This window comes from Geotrypetes seraphini, chromosome 7 (genome assembly GCF_902459505.1).
Source record: "Geotrypetes seraphini chromosome 7, aGeoSer1.1, whole genome shotgun sequence".
Taxonomy (NCBI): Eukaryota; Metazoa; Chordata; class Amphibia; order Gymnophiona; family Dermophiidae; genus Geotrypetes; species Geotrypetes seraphini.
This window is the reverse complement of record NC_047090.1, coordinates 87,853,049-87,873,207: the sequence shown is the minus strand read 5'-3', so window position 1 is coordinate 87,873,207 and position 20,159 is coordinate 87,853,049. Positions and strand designations below refer to the sequence as shown.

General features: G+C 43.3%; 1 protein-coding gene across 3 annotated transcripts in view; it reads right to left on the bottom strand.

The window, feature by feature from the left end:
- BAZ1A (bromodomain adjacent to zinc finger domain 1A) overlaps positions 1-20,159 on the bottom strand; it is a 510,052-nt gene that overhangs the window by 174,954 nt on the left and 314,939 nt on the right. For all 3 annotated transcript variants that reach the window (XM_033951344.1, XM_033951343.1, XM_033951345.1), the window contains exon 19: positions 7,012-7,175. In XM_033951344.1, coding sequence (XP_033807235.1) covers positions 7,012-7,175 — 164 coding nt within the window. The remainder of the gene's footprint in view (positions 1-7,011; positions 7,176-20,159) is intronic.

Sequence of the window (20,159 nt, the reverse complement as noted above, 5' to 3'; positions counted from 1 at the left end):
AAGTGTAATGCTCTCTGCTTAATTGTAATACTTATAAATATTACTTTTCTGTAAGACTATTTCTATAATATATTCTTTATATAATCACCCCTGGCTGTGCTTCTTATTTGATTCTATCCCTAATGAAACTTCTGTGAAGGAACTGAACCTGGGACCTGGCGTTTGTCAGTACGCCTTTCACTTAACCCCTACCACCTAATATTGTGGGGGCCACTTTCAAACTGACAGAGGTTATCTGTGTTCTGGTAGGAATGAATATTGAGAAGCATACCGTGTGCTTTGTGTAGTTTAATTTTGTGGTTAACCATTATGTGTTAATACAATTATATTGTGTGTGTGTGTGTGTATGTAAATATGAAAAATGAATGGAAAAAACGGTGTTACAATTAGTACTATCATGGGAGCTGAGATTGGGTAGAGATGGGCGGGGTCTGGCCTACAACTTAGCCCAGTGTTCTTCAACTGCTGGTCCACGGACCGGTGTCAGTCCACAAAATAATTATTTTATTTCCGCCGGTCCATAGGTGTCAAAAGGTTGAAGAACATTGATCTAGACTGTGCCTCTGAGGCGACCACCTCCAAAGAAGAACATACTGAAGAGGACGAATGTGGGCTCACAACCACCTCACCACATCGAGGGAAGCCGCCATCGGCCCCAAGACTTGGGAGGAAATCCTGCGCCCGAGGACACCGGGACACCATAAGCAGGCGAATCTGAGATTGTAATTTGATTACCCGGGCATCCGGAAGAAGACCATCCCCAAGGAGGTGTCGAACAGCATTCCTAGGTACTCCAGGCACTGAGAAGGAGACAACCGGCTCTTGGCAAGGTTGACTACCCATCCCAGCGACTGCAAAAACTCCACCATCCTGAAGGAGCATGGGACTGGTTTTCCTTAAATCTGCACTTAGCTTTTCTTTACCAAGGATGCTGGTTTGTATTTTATCTCACATCTTAGTCTGCCTTCACTATGTGCCTTAGCCTCTTCCTGTTTGTGCTGAAAACATGACCATATATGTACTTTGCCCTCCTGGACATGTAATAATGAAACTGCAAAGCTTAGAGAAAAATAGAGTTGCTTCCTATAGGACTATAAGGTTAACCCCTGAACCAATAGTAAATGCGGGCTTAGGACTAATGTATATCAAGAATTGGTAGCAAAAGTAGCAAATGAAAAGCTTTATCTAGCATCCATCTGGCTTAGACAGGAAAAGTATAAATACCACTGAACATCCTGTTTTTTGGGGACTTCTGAGGCAAAACTTTACTGCACAGAAGTTTCACATATGCTGAATAAAATATCTGTTACTTTCTTCACGTCTCTGATTATTGTGGCTGACCAAGTGACTATTCAACCCGAGCTGTGACCCAGGTGTTCTCCTGGAACTTCGCTTGAATCAGTCATCCAGGTAGGGATGAACTAGAATGCCCTCTTTTCGCAATGACACAGCAACGACCACCATCACCTAGGTGAACGTTCGCGGAGCCGTGGCCAGACCAAACGAAAGTGCACAGAACTGATAGTGTTGCCCCAAGATCACAAAGCGCAGAAAGAGATGATGGGAGGCCCAAAAGGAATGTGCAAGTAGGCTTCCGTCAGATCTAGAGAGGTCAGAAACTCCCCTAGCTGAACCGCCAGAATCACAGACCGCAGAGTTTCCATGCGGAAGGCAGGCACGTGAAGAGTGCCCTTCAAATTTGAAGGACCTTCAAATCTAGGATGGGCCGAAAGATCCCTTCTTTCTTTGGCACCACAAAGTAAATAGAGTACCAACCTGTGCCCCACTCCTGCGGGGGAACTGGAACCGCTGTGTGGAGATCCAACAGTCTTTGAAGGGTCTGGCGAAAGGCCTGCTGCTTCTACGCCATCTGCGAGGGAGAAGCGAGAAAACAATCTGGCAAGGAACGGGCAAACTCCAGAGCATAGACGTCCCAAATCACCCTCGAGGGATTCAAGACAGTTAGATACCTTCTTGTTGAACCGGAACGTACGTAGGTAAGGCTAGACTCAGTTAGGGCACTGGTCTTTGACCTAAGGGCCACCGCGGGAGCGGACTGCTGGGCACGATGGACCACTGGTCTGACCCAGCAGCGGCAATTCTTATGTTCTTATGAGTCATTGAGCAGCATAGGCAGCAGGGGACCCGGCGAGGCGCTACCTGCACCCCGGTGCGCCCCACGAAAGGACTGCATGCGCTGGATGAACCTGCATCTATAGAGCCCTGGAGACTGAAAAGAAGCAGCCCCTTTACCAGGGCGGAAGCGGTGTAAATCAGGCCCATGCCCACGAGCAGCACCACCTCGAGCCAACGGCCTAGGCCTGTCTTCAGACAAACGAGGCACTTTAGAATCAGTGAGAGTCTGAACAAACTTGTCCAGGTTCTCACCTAACAAGAAAGACCCTTTAAAGGGAAACTTTGTCAATTTAGCTTTGGATGCCAAATCCGCCGACCAAGCAAGAAACCACAAGGTATGGCGAGCTGCCACTGCAAAAGCCAACGACTTGGCAGAAGCTTGCAAGAGGTCATACATGGCATCTGAAAGATAAGAAGCACCCAATTCAATCTTTGCCACCTCGCGCTTTAGCAATTCCCAATCCTCATTTACTGTCAAGCATATTCTCGGCCCAGCGAAAACACGCCTGAGCCACCAGCCCGCCACACATCACCACCTGGACCGCCAGAGCTGTCACATCATGTTTAAGGAGGGACTCTAACTTACGTTCCTCCGGGACCTTCAAGGCTACACCGCCTTCAACAAGCACAGTATGCTGCTTAGAGATGGCCGAGACCACAGCGTGCACCACAGGCGACTTCAGAGTGTCCCTATCACCTTCAGGAATGGGATACAGGCGGGCCATGGAGTGCGCAAAATGAAAGGGAGCTTCCAGCACCTGCCACTGTGTGAGCATAATGTCCCGATTATCCTGATGCATAGGAAAAGAGCGGGAAGCAAAGGGGATCCCCTTAAGCAAGGGGTCCACTGTATGCAGGGGCTCTGACAAGGTGTCCTCAAAGTGCAAAACTGAGGAGACCCGAAGAATTAGTTCATGAAGCTCTTCCTGCTGAAAAATGCGCACCACAGATGCATCTCCGCCAGCAGGGGGGTGTTCGAACCTCTCATTGGTGGAATCCGGCCTCCCAAGAGAATCCTGGAAATCTCCCCAAGGGTCCAGATCCTCATTAATAACATCTTGCTCCTCTGGGCAAAAATCCTCATCCCAAGAAACCCTTGGGCGCTTGGATGAGAGAAGGAGAGGGGGGCAAAACCGCTGCTGTATGGGGTCACACCGGGGAAGATGTCGAGGGCAACCCCCCCCCCCCCCCCAAGAGTCCCGGAGTGGACACGGAACCTCCAGCCATAAGCTTTACATAGTGCCAACATAAATTCTGGGGGGAAAACCCCCAGTGGCCCAAGGGACTCCTTTCCCCAGCAGGGGACCCTGCCATACCTTGCCCCTGTATTTCCAGAACAGGGGGAAGGTCACCTGAGATAACAGAAATGAAGGAAGAGGTTCCCGCCAAAATTGGACTTCCTGCAGCCTGTTGTGTCTGAAAAGCTTAGGACTTTCCTGACGCTGAGGCCAAGGAACCGGCCCACAGGAAAAGGGAATCCCCAGCTGTTCCGGCAGTAAAGGAATCCTTTACGAGGTACATGTGGCGGGGTGCCCTGGCTACCAGAGACTGCTGCCGACGAGACTCCCCCATCGCTCCAGCCTGCACAACACTTGCATAGGCCGACCGCGAGTACCTCGCATCTGGAGCACAATGAGCATTTTTTTCCCCCTTAAAATGCTCTTTGTGCTGAAAAACGCCCTAGCTGTAATAAAAGTGCCGGTTAGATGAGAAAACCCCCCCCCAATACAAATGGCAGTTTTAAAGGGAATTGAGCCCTTTAGACCGACACACCTCAGGATTTTTTTTCCACTTAGAACAGACTCCATGGCTCTCAAAGCTGGAGGGCTGACCAACCAGGAGGGCCAGGCCGCCGGCTGAGGCACCTCTACAAAAATGTGGGGAGGTGGAGGAAGGTGGGGGGAGGGACCCAGCACGAGACCTGCTGAGTTTAACATCTCTGAGGTCGGACGGACTCCCAAACAGGACCCATCTAAGCTCTATCCGGCACAAAAGGGGAACCCAGGAGTCCAAAACAAAATTCCAAGAGGGGAGACTGAGGAAGACTGGATTGCAAGAGGGGAAGCTATACTGATATACAAGTTTGTGCTCAGTCTCCACCTGCTGGTATCAGTGAGGTATATAACCCATTCTTAAGGACTGTACCAGTCTACCAGGTGCTACAGAAAATCATTTTTCCTTCCTTTGCTGTCTGGTGATTTCATGAGTCTCTGGTTGCATTGCCTTCTGACTGTGTATCCAATCTTTCTTTCTTCCTCCTGCATGCTTCCTCTTCTCCAGACCTCATTCCATTTCCCAACCAAAATCTCTCTGTCCCTCCATGAGTCCAACTTTTTCTTTTCTCTCTCCCTGCTCCCCTTTCTTTATGTCTTTCGCTTTCCCTGCCCCCTTTCTTTCCTTCTCTCTCTCTCTCTGCCCCCCAAGCCACCACCGCCAATTTCTCCCTGTTTCCCTGATGCCACAAAAGCCAGGCCCACAAGCCTTCCCCTATGACGTCAATTCTGATGTCGGAGAGGAAGTTCCAGGCCAGCGATTGGCTGTCCCGGAACTTCCTCTATGATGTCAGAATTGACATGGGGGGGAGAGGCTTGTGGGCCCGGCACTTATGGCATCGGGGAAGCAAGAACGCAAAGTCAACGAGAGTCTATCGTGGAGCCCAGGATGGGCTCCATGATCGACTCGCATTGCCCTTGTAATCTAATGGTCGATCTCAATCGACTTTTTGAGCACCCTTGCTGTAGAAGATGATTCTATATGCACAATATCACCGGAATTAAGGATAACTGAAGATGGCAAATTACCAATTTCTGGGCCAAACCATAATAATTTTGTCTTTGTTGAGTTAAGCTTCATATGAGCCTGAAGTGACCACAATTGCAATTTAGATATACAAGAGTTTATATTAGCTGTAAAGTTGCTCAAATTAGGATCAACTCCTAGCAGGTTGAGGTTATCAGCATAAGTGAACATTGGACTAGATTCACTAAGCAAACTGATCGTGTATCGATCGGTTTGCGACCCGAATCCCCTCAGACCCGATTCACTAACCTCTGTCCCGGTCATCCTCTGATTCGCGCATGCAAATGAGGGGGAATTGCATTCAAATGATGGCAGGCAGTGATACACTAACAAAAACTCTGCAACACCAACTGGGCTGGCCAATCATAAACAAGTGACTGCTGGGGTCCAGTCATTCACTGCTTTCCAACTGCCATCTCCTGCTCTCTGCCTGCTGTCTACCCCAACTTTCCACTCTCTGCCCCGACTCTCCTGCCCCAACTCTCTGCCACGATTTTCTCCTGCCGCCTTGCTCTGCCCCGACTCTGCCTTTTTCTCCCGCTGCCATGCTCTGCCCCGAATCTCCTGCATGGCTCTCTGCCTGACTCTCCTGCTCTCTGCTCCAAGCGCTGCCCTGGCCTGGCCTTCCCCCACAGTGCAAGCCCGTGGTTTTAATCCGCGGGTTTAAAGCAGGTTAAAACCATGGGCTCGCTGGGCTAAGTGTAAAAAAAAAAAAAAGTCGCTGCTCTTCGACGCATGATGGTCGCTACAGAGCGATCTGGGCAGTTGGTTGGGGTATGATTCCAATTACCCTCATTTGCATGAGGGTGATTTGTGAATCAATCCCCCAGACACATATCTGATCTAATCCATGTCCTTAGTGAATCTAGCCCATTGTCTTGATGGAACTTAATTTACAGTGTTTTAATGTGGTCATGTATATGTTGAAAAGAATCAGAGACAACGAAGAGCCCTGCAGGACACCACAATCTGGCGTCCATGCAGATGTCTTACCTTCAAAGTTCATCACATAAGAGATAAATGTAAGAAATCCTTTAAACCAGCTTAGAACTTTTTCTTCTAATCCTATCTCGGAGAGTAATTGAATCAAGATATCATGGCTAACTATATCAAAAGCAGCGGAAAGGTCAAATTGAAGTAAATGGCATATTGATTCTGAGATAGTAAGCTTTGAACCTTAGAAATCAGAGAAAGTAATAGTTTCAGTACTGAATTGGGACAAAAACCATGTTTAGATGGTAAAAGAATAGAGAATGTATATACATAGTTGGATAGTTGTTTAGAAATAATAGTCTCGATCATCTTTGTTAATAATGGAATATTAGCAATCAGACGGTAATTTGACGGTACTGCTGGAGTCACGTCAGTACTTTTCAATAAAGGAGTAAGAGCTATATGCCCCATACTCACAGAAAAATAACCATTATCCAAGAAATAATTTATCAATAACTTTAACCAAGAGACAGCCTTGGAGAAGATTTTTTTGAAAGATATAAGATGGAAATGGATCCAGAGAACATCTGCAACACCCTAGTTTACTGCATAACATTCTAATCTTCATTGACATGTTCGAAATCACTCCAACATCTATCTACCGGTACATCATCTAAAGCAGTGTTTTTCAACTCAGTCCTGGAGTACCCCCTTGCCAATCAGGTTTTCAGGATATCCACATTGAATTTGCATACACTGCCTCCACTATATGCAAATGTCTTTCATGCATATTCATTCTGGATATCTTGAAAACCTGACTGGCAAGGGGATACTCCAGGACCGAGTTGAGAAACGCTGATCTAAAGTTTTCCTATAGGATATTAAATCATCATGGCTCGCAGTAGTAAAAGATGTCCTAACGATTTTCATTTAATCGTCAAAGAACTTTGCAAGATTATCTGCAGATGGTCCAATTGTCTGTGTAAAAAAAACAACAACCCAAACATTACTAAACAGGTTCATTTCTTTTCATTAATTATTTTCCTTCCAAAACAATCAAATATAATTCACTAACAATGCACATATTTCTAACACTTTATGTGCAGAAGTCTCATATACAGTAATGAAAATCTTTTACAGTACCTTAATTGACCCTAGTGTTCCCTGGTAGATGCGGTCTTCTATATCTATAAGGAGATCTCTGAGTCGTAACTCTAGTTGTTTTTCTGCAGACATCAGGGAAGTGTCAGTTGAAATTTGTCCTCTTCCACGTCCTAAAAGGGGTTTGCTCTCTGAAAGAGGCTTCACTGCAATAATTTCAACAATATCAACCATTAACTTCCCTTCAAGAGCTTTCTGTTCATAATAATTTCCTATTATAAGCTAAAATGAGCCAATACGAGAAGGTAGTTTTAAATAGTTACATAATCATCTTCAATAATCACAAGTGCTACAAGACATTTTGTTGGTATGGTAATTACTAGAAGGCAGCAATGATAGGCAAGTTAACTGGCTGAGATGTTTCATTCCATGAGCACAGTAGCATTTTACAACCAAGAGCCGATGCTTTAATAGGAAGTACTTTTCCATTGTGTCACAATGGTTCATGCCATAACATCACGACTAGATTACTATGATGCACTAACTACAAGGGTTTCTGCCAGCTCCAGTTGATTTGGAATGCCACAGCACCAATGATACATTGTAAGTGAAGTGATCACATTATACCTTTTCTCCGTCTCCAATCTTAAAGATCCATAGAAGAAACAGCCAAAGTATTTAAACAGAATCTCCCCTCACCAAAGTCCTCCCAAATGCATCTCTAGCTACACCCTACCAAAGGAAATAATAAGATGATACACCCACCAGCGAGCCTCCTCACTTTGGAACACTCCTAGATAGAGCCGTCTGATTCAGGAAATAAATTTTGATTCGATTTTGCCAACTGAATCCATTTTTTGATGATATGATATATATAATTCTACTGCATGTTATTTAAAACCCTAGATGGAGACAGTCCAACCTACCTGAACAACTGCCTCATCCAAGCATCCACTACCAGACACAGAAAAACGCACTCCCCATTCATACCTCCCCCGATCAAAGAAGTAAAACGATCAAAACTACACAACGGCATTCTAGCCACTCAAGCTGCAAGACTGGACAACCAGATCTCTAACCTTCTGATGACCACCCCAGACTACAAGACATTCAGAAAAGAAATAAAAACTATACTTTTCAAGAAATTCCTGAAGCAGCCATAACATCATGTACTCTTAATAACTCTAAAATTGACAATTGATCTACTCTTTACTTCACTAGTAACAACAATTGTGTTTCCATTGTTACCCCCTTTTAATTCTTTTGTAAGCCGCCTTACCCTTAACAACCCAAGAAATGTTAAAAGATCTACTACTTACCTCTCTAGTTAATCAATAGTTCTCCCATTGTAACCCCCGTTTTATTAATCTTTTTTAAGCCGCCTTAAACCGCAAGGTAATGGCGGAATAGAAATCCCTAAAGTAATGTAATGTAATGTAATGTTATATAGCTTTAAAATTAGCTGCCAGGTTTATTTTGCAGCCTCTTCACCCACACCCCCCCCCCTTTGCCCTCTCCAAGTCCATGCTGGCACCATCATGTGTAAATAAAACAAACAATGTTAGGTCCCAACTCAAGCTCACTGTTTAACACCAGCTCTGACAGGATACTTTTTTCAAATCTGATGTATTGTAATCACAAAATAGAAAATAAAATTATTTTTTCTACCTTTTGTAGTTTGATCATTTTATTATTCAAATCATGTTGATCCCAGGCTCTTTTGTTAACTCGCTCACCAGTGTCTCCTGCCCATTTGACATTTTCTTCTTTCTCCATGCTTACCATCCATCTTCTATCACTGTACCTTCCCTTCTCTCTCCTCCCTACAGGTTCAGCACCCCAAGGATCTAGCACCCACTCTTCCTTCCCCTTGAGCTCCCAGTCCAGTGCCACTCTCCATTCCCTCTAGTACCCCCTCCACCCCATGTGGCCAGCACTCTCTCTTCTCTTCCCTCCAGCCCACCCCAACCCATGCGGCCAACACCCTTCCCCTCCCTTTCCTCCAGCCCAACCCCATCTCATGGTCTGGCATCTGTCTTCTTCCCTTCCCTCCCCTCCCCCCATGCACTGGCTTTCTCCTCCCCTTCCATCTCTCCCTCTCCCTTCATGCTCTGGCATCTCCTTGCCTTCATTTCCCTCCCTCTCTTCCCCATGGTCTTTCCCTCTCTCCTCTCCCTTTCTTCATCCAACCCTTCAACTGGATGGCTTTCTCCCCTACAAACCCCCCTCCCTTTGTGCATTTGTCTTTCTCTGCCTTCCCAACTCCAGCCTGTGCAGCATGTTTTTCCCTGCCTTCTCAACTTCCCCATATGTTCTCCTCCTCCCAGTGGGATCCTGTGGCACAAATCTCTCTCCAGCTTCTGACTCCCTCACCTACCTCATCTCCGGTCATTTAATTTTAAATCTTTGGGACACTGCAGAATGAAGGGCTCAAGGGCATCTTGAAAGCAGCAGGCTCATTTTGTTGTTGCTGCTGTGAGCTGGCCAAAGATTTAAAATTTCAGTGGCCAGGGAGAAGGTAGATGGGGAGTCAGGAGAGCCATAACCAACTCTTCTGACTTAAAAAAAAATGTATATTCCGCATATCCTACAATTCTATGCGGATTACAAGTTATTCAGGTACTCCGACCAACAATGATTTTAGGGAGGGGCATAGCCATTGTGCTCTCCCCGTTTCGATGCCTAAACATTCCACACCTCTCCCAGTCCATGCAGCATCTTTTTCCCTCTCTTCCCACATGGCTCCCATGGGTGTACTACCTTCCTCTGGGTCCAGCTGCACTAACTCTCTTCAGGCCGCTGGCTACGTTCCTTCCTTCACACGGCCGGAGGCTAACCTGGAAATCTTCCCTCTAATTCTATGGGATTCCTGTTGCCCCAATTCCTGTGCTTCCTCTCTGCTGGTCCCACCTACTTCCAGTTTCTGTGAAGGCAGGACCCAGCAGAGAGGAAGGCCATTGCCGATGCTGTTGGAAGGGGAAGTTTGGATGCTGACCATTGGACTGCTCCTCCAACCTCTCCCCCCCCCAGGCAATGACTGAATTGGTAAGTCTGCTTTTTTTATATTTTTATCAAATTGATTTAAATCAATTCAGACAAGTTTAAGTTTCAAGTTTATTTAAAAATTTGATTGTATCGCAATTTCAAAAAGTTCAAAGCGGGAAGACAGACAATATGGTATAGTAAACAATAACACAAACAATGACAACAAATAATCTACGAACTAAAACAAGAGGGAACCGGGAGGAACTACAATTGGTAAAGGATAACAGTGAAAGGGAAAGATATGAGGACAGGATGGATTTATAAGCGAGGTCTCATATGAATCCTATGTATCAAATGCGTCTTTATACAGAAAGCTTTTTAATATTCCTTAGAATCTGTCTAATGTCTTTTCTTCCCTCAACTGTTTCGGCAGTAAATTCCAGGTATGAGGGGCTGTAACTGAAAAGAAAGTATCCCTCCAAGTAAGAATAGCCAGCACGTACAGACTGATACTGCATGTAATATTATGTAAACGCATGTAATATTATGTAAACGCATGTAATATTATGTAAACGCATGTATAACCGCTAGCTTAGCTTAGTAAACATAATAATACATAACTGCAAGTACAACCAGCTAATGCATGAATACTGCATGTAATATTATGTAAACGCATGAATACTGCATGTAATATTATGTAAACGCATGTATAACCGCTAGCTTAGTAAACATAATAATACATAACCACAAGTACAACCAGCTAATGCATGAATAGCCCGCAACCGCATGTACAACCTGTTATTGCAAGACTTGTCCAACTAATGCATGAATACTTAATATATGTTACTGTGTGACCTGATACTGTTTGCACAACCAACCACTGCTGACTTTACCCACATACTCTACCGTATGTCCCCCTACTTAAACACAAAAAAGAAACAGGCTCCTAAAAAATCTACCAAGTACCCAATCTATCACTCCCTCGGAACACCAAACAATTTCGGGTGCCTATCTGAACATCCGCTCAGCTAGAAACAAAGCACAATTGATCAAAGACTGGCTAGATGAAACCCACCTCGACATCCTACTCCTCACCGAAACATGGCTAATTTCCGATCATGACCCCATCATCAGAGACCTACTCCCTCCAAACTACAAAATCATTCCATTATCAAGAAACTTTAAAAGAGGAGGGGGCCTAGCAATAATCCTCCGCGACCACTTCCAGTTCCAAATCCTCGATTCTAAACTGACCAACGCTCTGGAAATCCTCTCCTGCAAAATCTCCAAAGCTGACTGCAAAGACGATCTAACGATTACACTATTCTACTCCCCCCCCAGCAAATGGAACCAAGCCAAAGAAGATTTCTACGAATACCTCCTCACAAATTCCGTCGTGGGCACTCACAACCTTCTCGCAGGCGACGTCAATCTTCACCTTGAACAAGAAGAGAATGCCAACGTGACCGATCTCCTCTCCTTCCTAACATCCCTAGGTTACTCTAAACCACCTCCCACAAAAACCCATGACAAAGGCCATCACCTAGATCTAATCTCCTTCCTCCCCAACACCCCCTCAATCCCCAGCATTAACCTTAAAGAAGAAAACTGGTCCGCCACCCCCTGGTCTGATCACCTCCGTTGCAATTTCAAATTACACTGGCTTATAAAACAAACCAAAAAACAACCAAGAACCATCCACAAAGAAAAAACAAAATGGTCTAGAGGCCAACTCAACCCAGAAGAATTCTGGTCCCACTACAACCCAACATCCATCCCAGATCCTGACCCCAATTTCATCTCAGACTGGAACAATTTCAGCAATAAGACCCTAAATGACATTGCTCCACTGAAACTCTACAAGAAAAAACACCGCTCCTCTGCTAAATGGTTCGATTCAGATCTTCTTGCCCTCAAACGTGAAGTACGCAAACTGGAAAGAACCTGGTGCAAATCAGGCACAAACACCGACAGACACTCATGGCGAATCAAAGTCACAGAATACAAAAAAATGATCAAAGAAAAGCGCCACAAGCACTACTCTCAACTTATCAACACCCCATCCCTAAACACTAATAAACTCTTCAAAATAGTTAACTCCTTATTTGACACCGGCCCACATAAAAGCTCCCCCACAGATCTACCACCCTCCCCAACAAAACTAGCTGACTACTTCGCCAACAAAATTCTCAACTTGAAAACAACACTCACAATAACTAGCACTTACCCAAATATTCATCCACCCTCTCCAGAAAATGATGGCGCACCAGCAGACATGACCTGGTCTCACTTCAAAAACCCAGACTGGAGCATATTCCTCAAGCTATACTCAAAATATTCCAAATCCAACTGCCTACTAGACAATTGCCCTCCAACCATCATGAAAACTGCCCCCCTCCCCTTCAAAGCAGAACTCTTCAACTGGATCACCCTGTGCATGTCAACCGGCCACTTCCCACTGGAACTTGGACACATCCTCGTATCTCCAATAATTAAAAACCCTAAAGAATCCCCCTCTGTAACCTCCAACTACAGACCCATCGCCAATATTCCTCTCTTCCTAAAAATCATGGAAGGACTTGTCAATAACCATCTCACGTCTTACCTAGAGAAATTTAACATCCTCCATGACTCCCAGTCTGGATTCCGCACCAATTACAGTACGGAAACTGTGCTAGCCTCACTAACCAATCACCTCCTCCAACTATTCTCACTGGGAAACAGCGCACTGCTACTCCAGTTCGACCTCAGCAGTGCCTTCGACCTAGTAGACCATGACATTCTGATTAGCTGCCTCGACTCCATAGGCATCTCCGGACAAGTACTAACCTGGCTCACAGGCTTCCTAAAAAACCGAACCTACCAAGTCCACAATGACGGAACCTTCTCCCATACATGGAGCAACCCCTGTGGAGTCCCCCAAGGCTCCCCCCTATCCCCGTCACTATTCAACATTTACATGGCATCTCTGGGTCACATGTTATCGAACCGTAACCTGAAATCCTACATTTACGCAGATGACATTACAATCATCATACCCATCACCTCACTGTCATATGAGACAGAACAATACATCTCTACGGTCCTCACCATGGTAGAAAATTGGACCACTTGCTTCAAACTGAAACTAAACCCAGAAAAAACCAAGTTCTTCCTTGCAAGTCCCAACCACAAACTAACGTCCACCACCCTGCAACTCAATGGTTTAACGTATCCAATCAACGCTACCATAAAAATCCTCGGAGTCATATTGGACCGATGCCTCACTCTAGAAGATCACACTAACACCCAGGTCAAAAAATGCTTTTCCACCCTTTGGAAACTCCGCTCCATCAAACATTACTTTGATTTCCCCACCTTCAGTTTACTGGTCCAATCCTTAATTCTAAACTCACTGGATTACTGCAATATCATATACCTGGGCTCCTACAAGAAAACCACTAAACGACTACGACTTATCCAGAACACCGCCGTCCGCCTCATCTACGGGCTCAAAAAATCAGACCACATCAGCCCTTTCTACAGGAAACTTCACTGGCTACCGTTCGAAGCAAGGATCATCTTCAAATTCGCTTGCCTCTGCTTCAAAACCCTAACTGGCTCAGCCCCGATATATCTGTCACGCCACTTCACCTTCCCAGGTTCTAACCGTACACGTAATGCACACCTGTTTGCCTACCCCTCCCCAAAAGGATGCATCCACAAAAGATTCTTCGACAGGACCCTCTCCTTCCAGGCTGGCAAATGGAATGACTGCCTGTCCACTCTCATCTCTCTTGCCCCTACTTATCAATCGTTCAGGAAATCACTCAAAACATACCTCTTTGACAAATTCCTCTAACCCCCGCCCCTCCCCTACTGAACTAATTATCCCTTGCCTATCTCCCTTTCCCTTCCCCTCCCCCCATGCAACAGTTACTAAATCTTTTTTGTAATTATCACTGGTTTTTTACCATATAATTGCTAACTAACTCTCTACACCTACATTGTATAAATCGCCCTGAACTGTCTTCTTGATATGCTGTAACCTCGATGTTAACTTCGCTGTAACCTTGATGTAACTTCACTGTTAATGTACAGTCTCTTTTCCTGTAAACCGCTCTGAACTGTTTTGTGGTATTGCGGTATACAAAAAATAAAGTTATTATTATTATTATTACTTAACCTGCACTCACAATCTAACTCAGTTCCCTACACTCAACTTACTCGTTTACACAACCAGTCTCACTCTACCTCTCTCTAGCACCCACGGACGACCTCTGCCAATAGTCCCTACCTCTCACAACCCGAACAGCACTCCTTACCACACAATATGGCAATCTGCTATAAACAACAATTACTTTTAGGGATTCTATACCTAATATGCTCTAAATGCTGGGGCAACGAAGACAACCCCCCCCAACCCATGCACACCTATCCCATCTCCTGGCTCAGACCAATCGAACTAACTAAGCCCTCCAACCCTCTCCATCCCCTACACAACCAGCCAAAACAAGTCCTTCACCAAATCACAGTACTAAACACAACCCGCAAACACCGCAAATCACGCAAGAACAAACTCGGCAACAGAAACATAAAAAAGCTACCACACTCTGAAATCCCTACAGCAAACAATTACGAAAACATTAAGGGATACTACCTAAACACCAGCTCCGTGAGAAACAAAGCCCACATATTAAACGATTGGATACTACAAACAAAACCTGATCTCCTGTTTCTGACAGAAACATGGATGATCTCTGACACCGACACTATCATGAAAGAAATCCTACCTCTGGGATACAAAATTATCCCACTATCAAGAAAATGGAAAAAAGGAGGAGGACTAGCGATCATCTTAAAAGATCACTTTGACTACACCAAGACCGATTCCAAATCCTCAGACAACCTTGAAATACTAACTTGCAAAATCACTAACGCACAGTTAGAAGAATCATTAATCACTACTCTATTCTATATCCCACCCAAAAAATGGTCAAGTGCAAAAGAGGAATTCGCCGAATTCCTTACCTTATCTAACCTAAAAGGTACATACAACTTACTTCTGGGAGACATAAACACTCACCTAGAACAAAAGACAAAACCAGAAACAACAGAAATCACCAACCTCCTAAAGTCACTGGACTTTCCAAACCCAGACACAGAAATAACCCACGAAAAAGGTCACAAACTAGACTTAATCACCTTCTCCCACAAAGAAATTATAGCCCCCATAATACAATATCACTCCAGACCCTGGGAAAAATGTATCTGGTCAGACCACTACATTGGCAAGTTCAATCTACACTGGCTAAAAAAGAATACACAACAAAAAAACAAAAACACCAACACGAACAAAATTACCAGCCGAGGCATCATCAACCAAACCGAATTTTGGACCCACTACGAGTTACAGCCCATAATCAATGAAACTCATGACTTCCCCACAAAATGGGAAACTTACAGCAAAGAACTCTTAGACCAAATAGCACCATATAAAACATACAAAAAGAAAAATAGACCACCAAATGAATGGTTTGACTGTGAACTCCTAACCACCAAACAGGAACTAAGAAAATTAGAGAGAATCTGGCAAAAAACAAACAACGAGTCAGACAAGTCAAACTGGAAACAAAAAATGATAATATACAAAAACATGATCAAAGAAAAACGCACTAAACATTATGCAAAAAAAATTGGTACTTCAAAAGTAAACAGCAAAGAATTATTCAAACTAGTAAAAACTATAACCGACACAACACAAATATTAAAAAAGGACACTGAGCCCACTCCATCGGCTCAAACCCTAGCCAACTACTTCCAAAATAAAATCACTGAATTAAATGTAACTCTACCCACATCCACAACAGATGCCCTTCAATTCCTGGAACCTCATGACCAAGACACCAGAGTAGATATGATATGGGACCACCTCGAACACCCAAACTGGCAGCAGTTCCTAAATCTATTTAACAAATACACCAAATCCAACTGCCTACTCGATGCATGTCCCCCTAAAATCATGTCAGTTGCCCCTCTAGAATTTAAAAAGGAACTCTTTGCATGGCTAACATCTGCTCTTGCAAACGGAACATTAAATAAAAAAATGGGACACATACTAATCACACCAATCCCCAAAGACCAGAAAGCGTCCTCGGCTCTTACATCCAATTACAGACCCATAGCAAGCATTCCCCTCTTCACAAAGATACAGGAAGGATTGGTCAACCTCCAACTAGTCAACTACCTGGACAAATTCAACCTCCTTAGCGAACACCAATCAGGATTCAGAAAAGGATACAACACAGAAACTGTCCTAGCCTCCTTACTGAATCACCTTTATGATCTCTTTAGCAAAGGCAAAAGCGCACTGATCCTACAATTAGACCTCAGCAGCGCATTTGACCTGGTAGATCACGAAATCATGCTACGGTGCCTTGAAGCAATGGGAATTACAGGAAAGGCAAAGAAATGGTTCCAAGAATTCCTGACAAACAGATCCTACCAGGTAATCAGCAATGGAAACTTCTCCAAACCATGGAAAAACCTATCAGGCGTGCCTCAAGGTTCCCCCCTATCACCCACTCTTTTTAATATCTATATCGCCTCCCTAGGTCACCTACTACAAAAACTAAATTTAATACACTACATTTACGCGGACGACATATCCATCCTTATACCCTTAAACGACATCACAAAAGAAATTGTAGATAACCTCTCAACCACAATGACCGAAATCAATAAATGGACCACTAATTTCAAACTAAAACTAAACGCAGAAAAAACAAAAGTCTTCCTGGCTAGTCCTAATGACACTATTACGAGAACATCGCTAAAAATAAACAACCACGAATACCCAATTTCCAAAAACATAAAAATACTGGGTATCACTCTTGACACTCACCTAACTATGACCGACCACACAAATTCACTAGTGAAAAAATGCTTTTACACGCTATGGAAACTAAGAACCATAAAAAAATACTTCGACCCTACATCATTAAGGCTCCTGGTACAGGCACTGACCCTATCCCTCCTCGACTACTGCAATATCATCTACCTGGGCATCCCACAAAAGACAATAAAAAAACTGAAATTAATACAAAACACCGCCGTCCGCCTAATTTTCGGTCTAAGAAAAAACGACCACATCAGCCCCTACTATAAAAAGCTGCATTGGCTTCCAATAGAAGCGAGAATTCTTTTCAAATTTGCTTGCACCTGTTTCAAACAAGCCTGGGGACTAGCACCATCATACCTACAAACTCACTTCAGCCTACACAACCCCACTAGAACGACCAGAAATAAAAACATCTTTGCTTACCCAAAGATTACAGGCTGCAGATACAAAACCTTCTTGGACAGAACCTTTAAGTTCCAAGCGAACAGACAACAAATTTGGCTGAAAAACCACATAAACGAACCCAATACGACTTATAGTGCATTCCGCAAATCGATCAAAACCGCCCTATTCGCAAAATTCATCGACTAAAACAGCCCCCTCCCTCACTAGGACTCCCCTCCCCAACAAACGCCCTTCTCTTTCTCAAGAAGCCCCTCTTTTTCTGATCTCCTCTACCCTTAGGACTCCATCTGATGGATGTCCTAAATCTCTCAGATACTCTTTGCCCATAGATCTCCAATTTAACACGCAAGTTTCCCATCCAGACTATCGTACTACATTAAGACTCCTTGTACGGTATTATATTTAGACTTTTATATGCTATTGTATTTAGACTCACTGTATTCTATACTATTGAATTTAGACTGTATTATATGTTATTGTATTTAGACTCACTATATTGTATCGTAAGTCGATCTATGACACCGTATTGTATTAAGATTTTTGCTATTCGCTGAATGTCCAGCCTTCTTATAATGTAAACCGCCTAGAAGTCGCCTGACTATGGCGGTATAGAAAAATAAAGTTATTATTATTATTATTATTATTAATGCACCTCAGAGAGGGGATGGAGAAAAGATTTTTGTCCTCTGATCTTAGCGCTCTTGAGGGCGCGTAAGGGATAAGTAATCTCTCTAAGAATAGTGGAGTTTTGCAAGTTAGTACTTTGTAGGTTAGTAAGGCTATTTTGAATGTAATTCATATAATTTATTGGCATCCATTGAGTGTTCTTTAAAAGGGGCATGACATTATCAAATTTCCTGGATTTAGTAATGATTTTTATTGCGGTATTTTGGATAATTTGCAGCCATTTTAATTCCTTTTGTGCGATTCCCTTATAAGGGGAATTACAGTAATCTAATTTGGATATCACTAAAGAGTGTATTAGGGTATTTATGTTACGTGTATCGAGAAAATTTGTCAGGGATCCAATCATTCGCAGGCTGTGACTCTGCACGAATTTGATCATGATAGTTTTGACTACTGCACTAATTTGATCATGATAGTTAAGTTTTTGATCGATGATTATACCTAGAATTTTGATCTTGTCGACTTCTTGAAGTGGAACATTTACAATACGAATCGATGAAGCAGACAAGTCCATCTTTCCAAGGGAAGAATATGGACTATGTTTTAGTGATATTCAAGGAAAATATATTTTCATTTAGCCATGGACAAATTTTGGTTAGTTTCTGGTTGATGTGACATATCTCCTCGTCAGAACTAGAGTTTAACGGATGAAGAAGTTGAAAATCATCAGTGTTAAGTAATGGGGCCGTAAAAATGTTAAACAATAAGGGGGACAGAATTGAACCTTGTAGGATGCCATAGTTGTTTGCATAAGAATTAGAAGTTGAGTTATTAAAAATAACCTTGGCGGATAGCTTGGAAAAGTAAGATTGGAACCATTGCAAGTCTATTTAATAGGAGGTGGTGGTCTATAGTGTCGAATGCTTATGATAAGTCCAGACAGATAAGGAGAACAGATTGGTGATGATCTAAAAAGTAAAGAATAGAGGATGTTAAACCGATCATAGAATGTTTTGTGGAATGATTTTTGTGAAAGCCTGTTTGATTACGATGTAGCGTTTAGTTTTCTCTACAAACTGTAGTTGATTAAACCAGTGGCGTACCTAGGGTATGTGGCACCAGGGGCCCATCATTTTTTGACACCCCCCCATGTAAAAAAATCTTTTTTGTAATAACCATGAAACGGAATAAATGGTCATAATAGAAACAGGCAGTGAAAATTTTCTTTTATTGAACCTCATATATGTAATCATTATTCCAAACATACCATAACATAACATAAATTATGTCTGAATTGTCATGACATCAGAAGTACATATGGAGTAGTTGCAGGTGATGCTTGGGACAGTTCTGATTGTGTTAGTTCGGTTTTAGGTGTTTTTTGAATAGAAGGGTTTTTATTTCTTTTTTAAAGGTTTTGTAGTCTGTGGTCGAAGTCAATAGGTTTTAGAGTTGGGGGTCAAATGTTGCAGCTTGAATGACTAGGAGGCTGTCGAACTGTTTTTTTTTCTTTTGACGTTTTTGGTTGGAGGGTGTGTGAATGGTGCGTGAGTTCTCCTATGTCTGGTTGAGGTGGATTGAATTATTTAGCTGAAGAAATTAGTTACCCCCCCATTCCACACACATTAATTCTCTTCCATTTTTGTTCCCATTATAAAAAAACACTGATAAGTTCCCAGAAAAAAAATACATTAAAATAAGAAGTGAAAACAAAGGACCCTACAGATGAGAACATAACATAAGAATAGCCTAACTGGGTCAGACCAATGGTCCATCATGCCCAGTAACCCATTCTCATGGTAGCCAATCCAGGTCACTAGTACCTGGTCAAAACCCAAAGAGTAGCAACATTCCATGCTACCGATCCAGGGCAAGCAGATGCTTCCCCCATGTCTTAATAACAGACTATGGACTTTTCCTCCAGGAATTTGTCCAAACCTTTCTTAAAACCAGCTACGCTATCTGCTTTTACCAGACCTTCTGGCCACTTCATTTTTAAGCTGAGATCTTTCCTTCCAAACAGAGACCTTGCTAGATGTCAAATGCAGCACAAGGTAACTTCACATGGACTTAGCTGTGCAGGAAATGTGAATCTCCTCATACACCCACCATATAGTGCAAAAATGTGCAAAGGTCTGGTTTTTTCTTTCGATCACTACATAGCCTAATGCCACACAAGCAGCGCTGTTACAAACATATTCTGAAGGTCAATGCTAAGGTTAACAAAGTTTCCTTCCTTCAACCACAAGGAGATACTGACAAACCACTGGAAGAGATCCCAAAACAACTACCC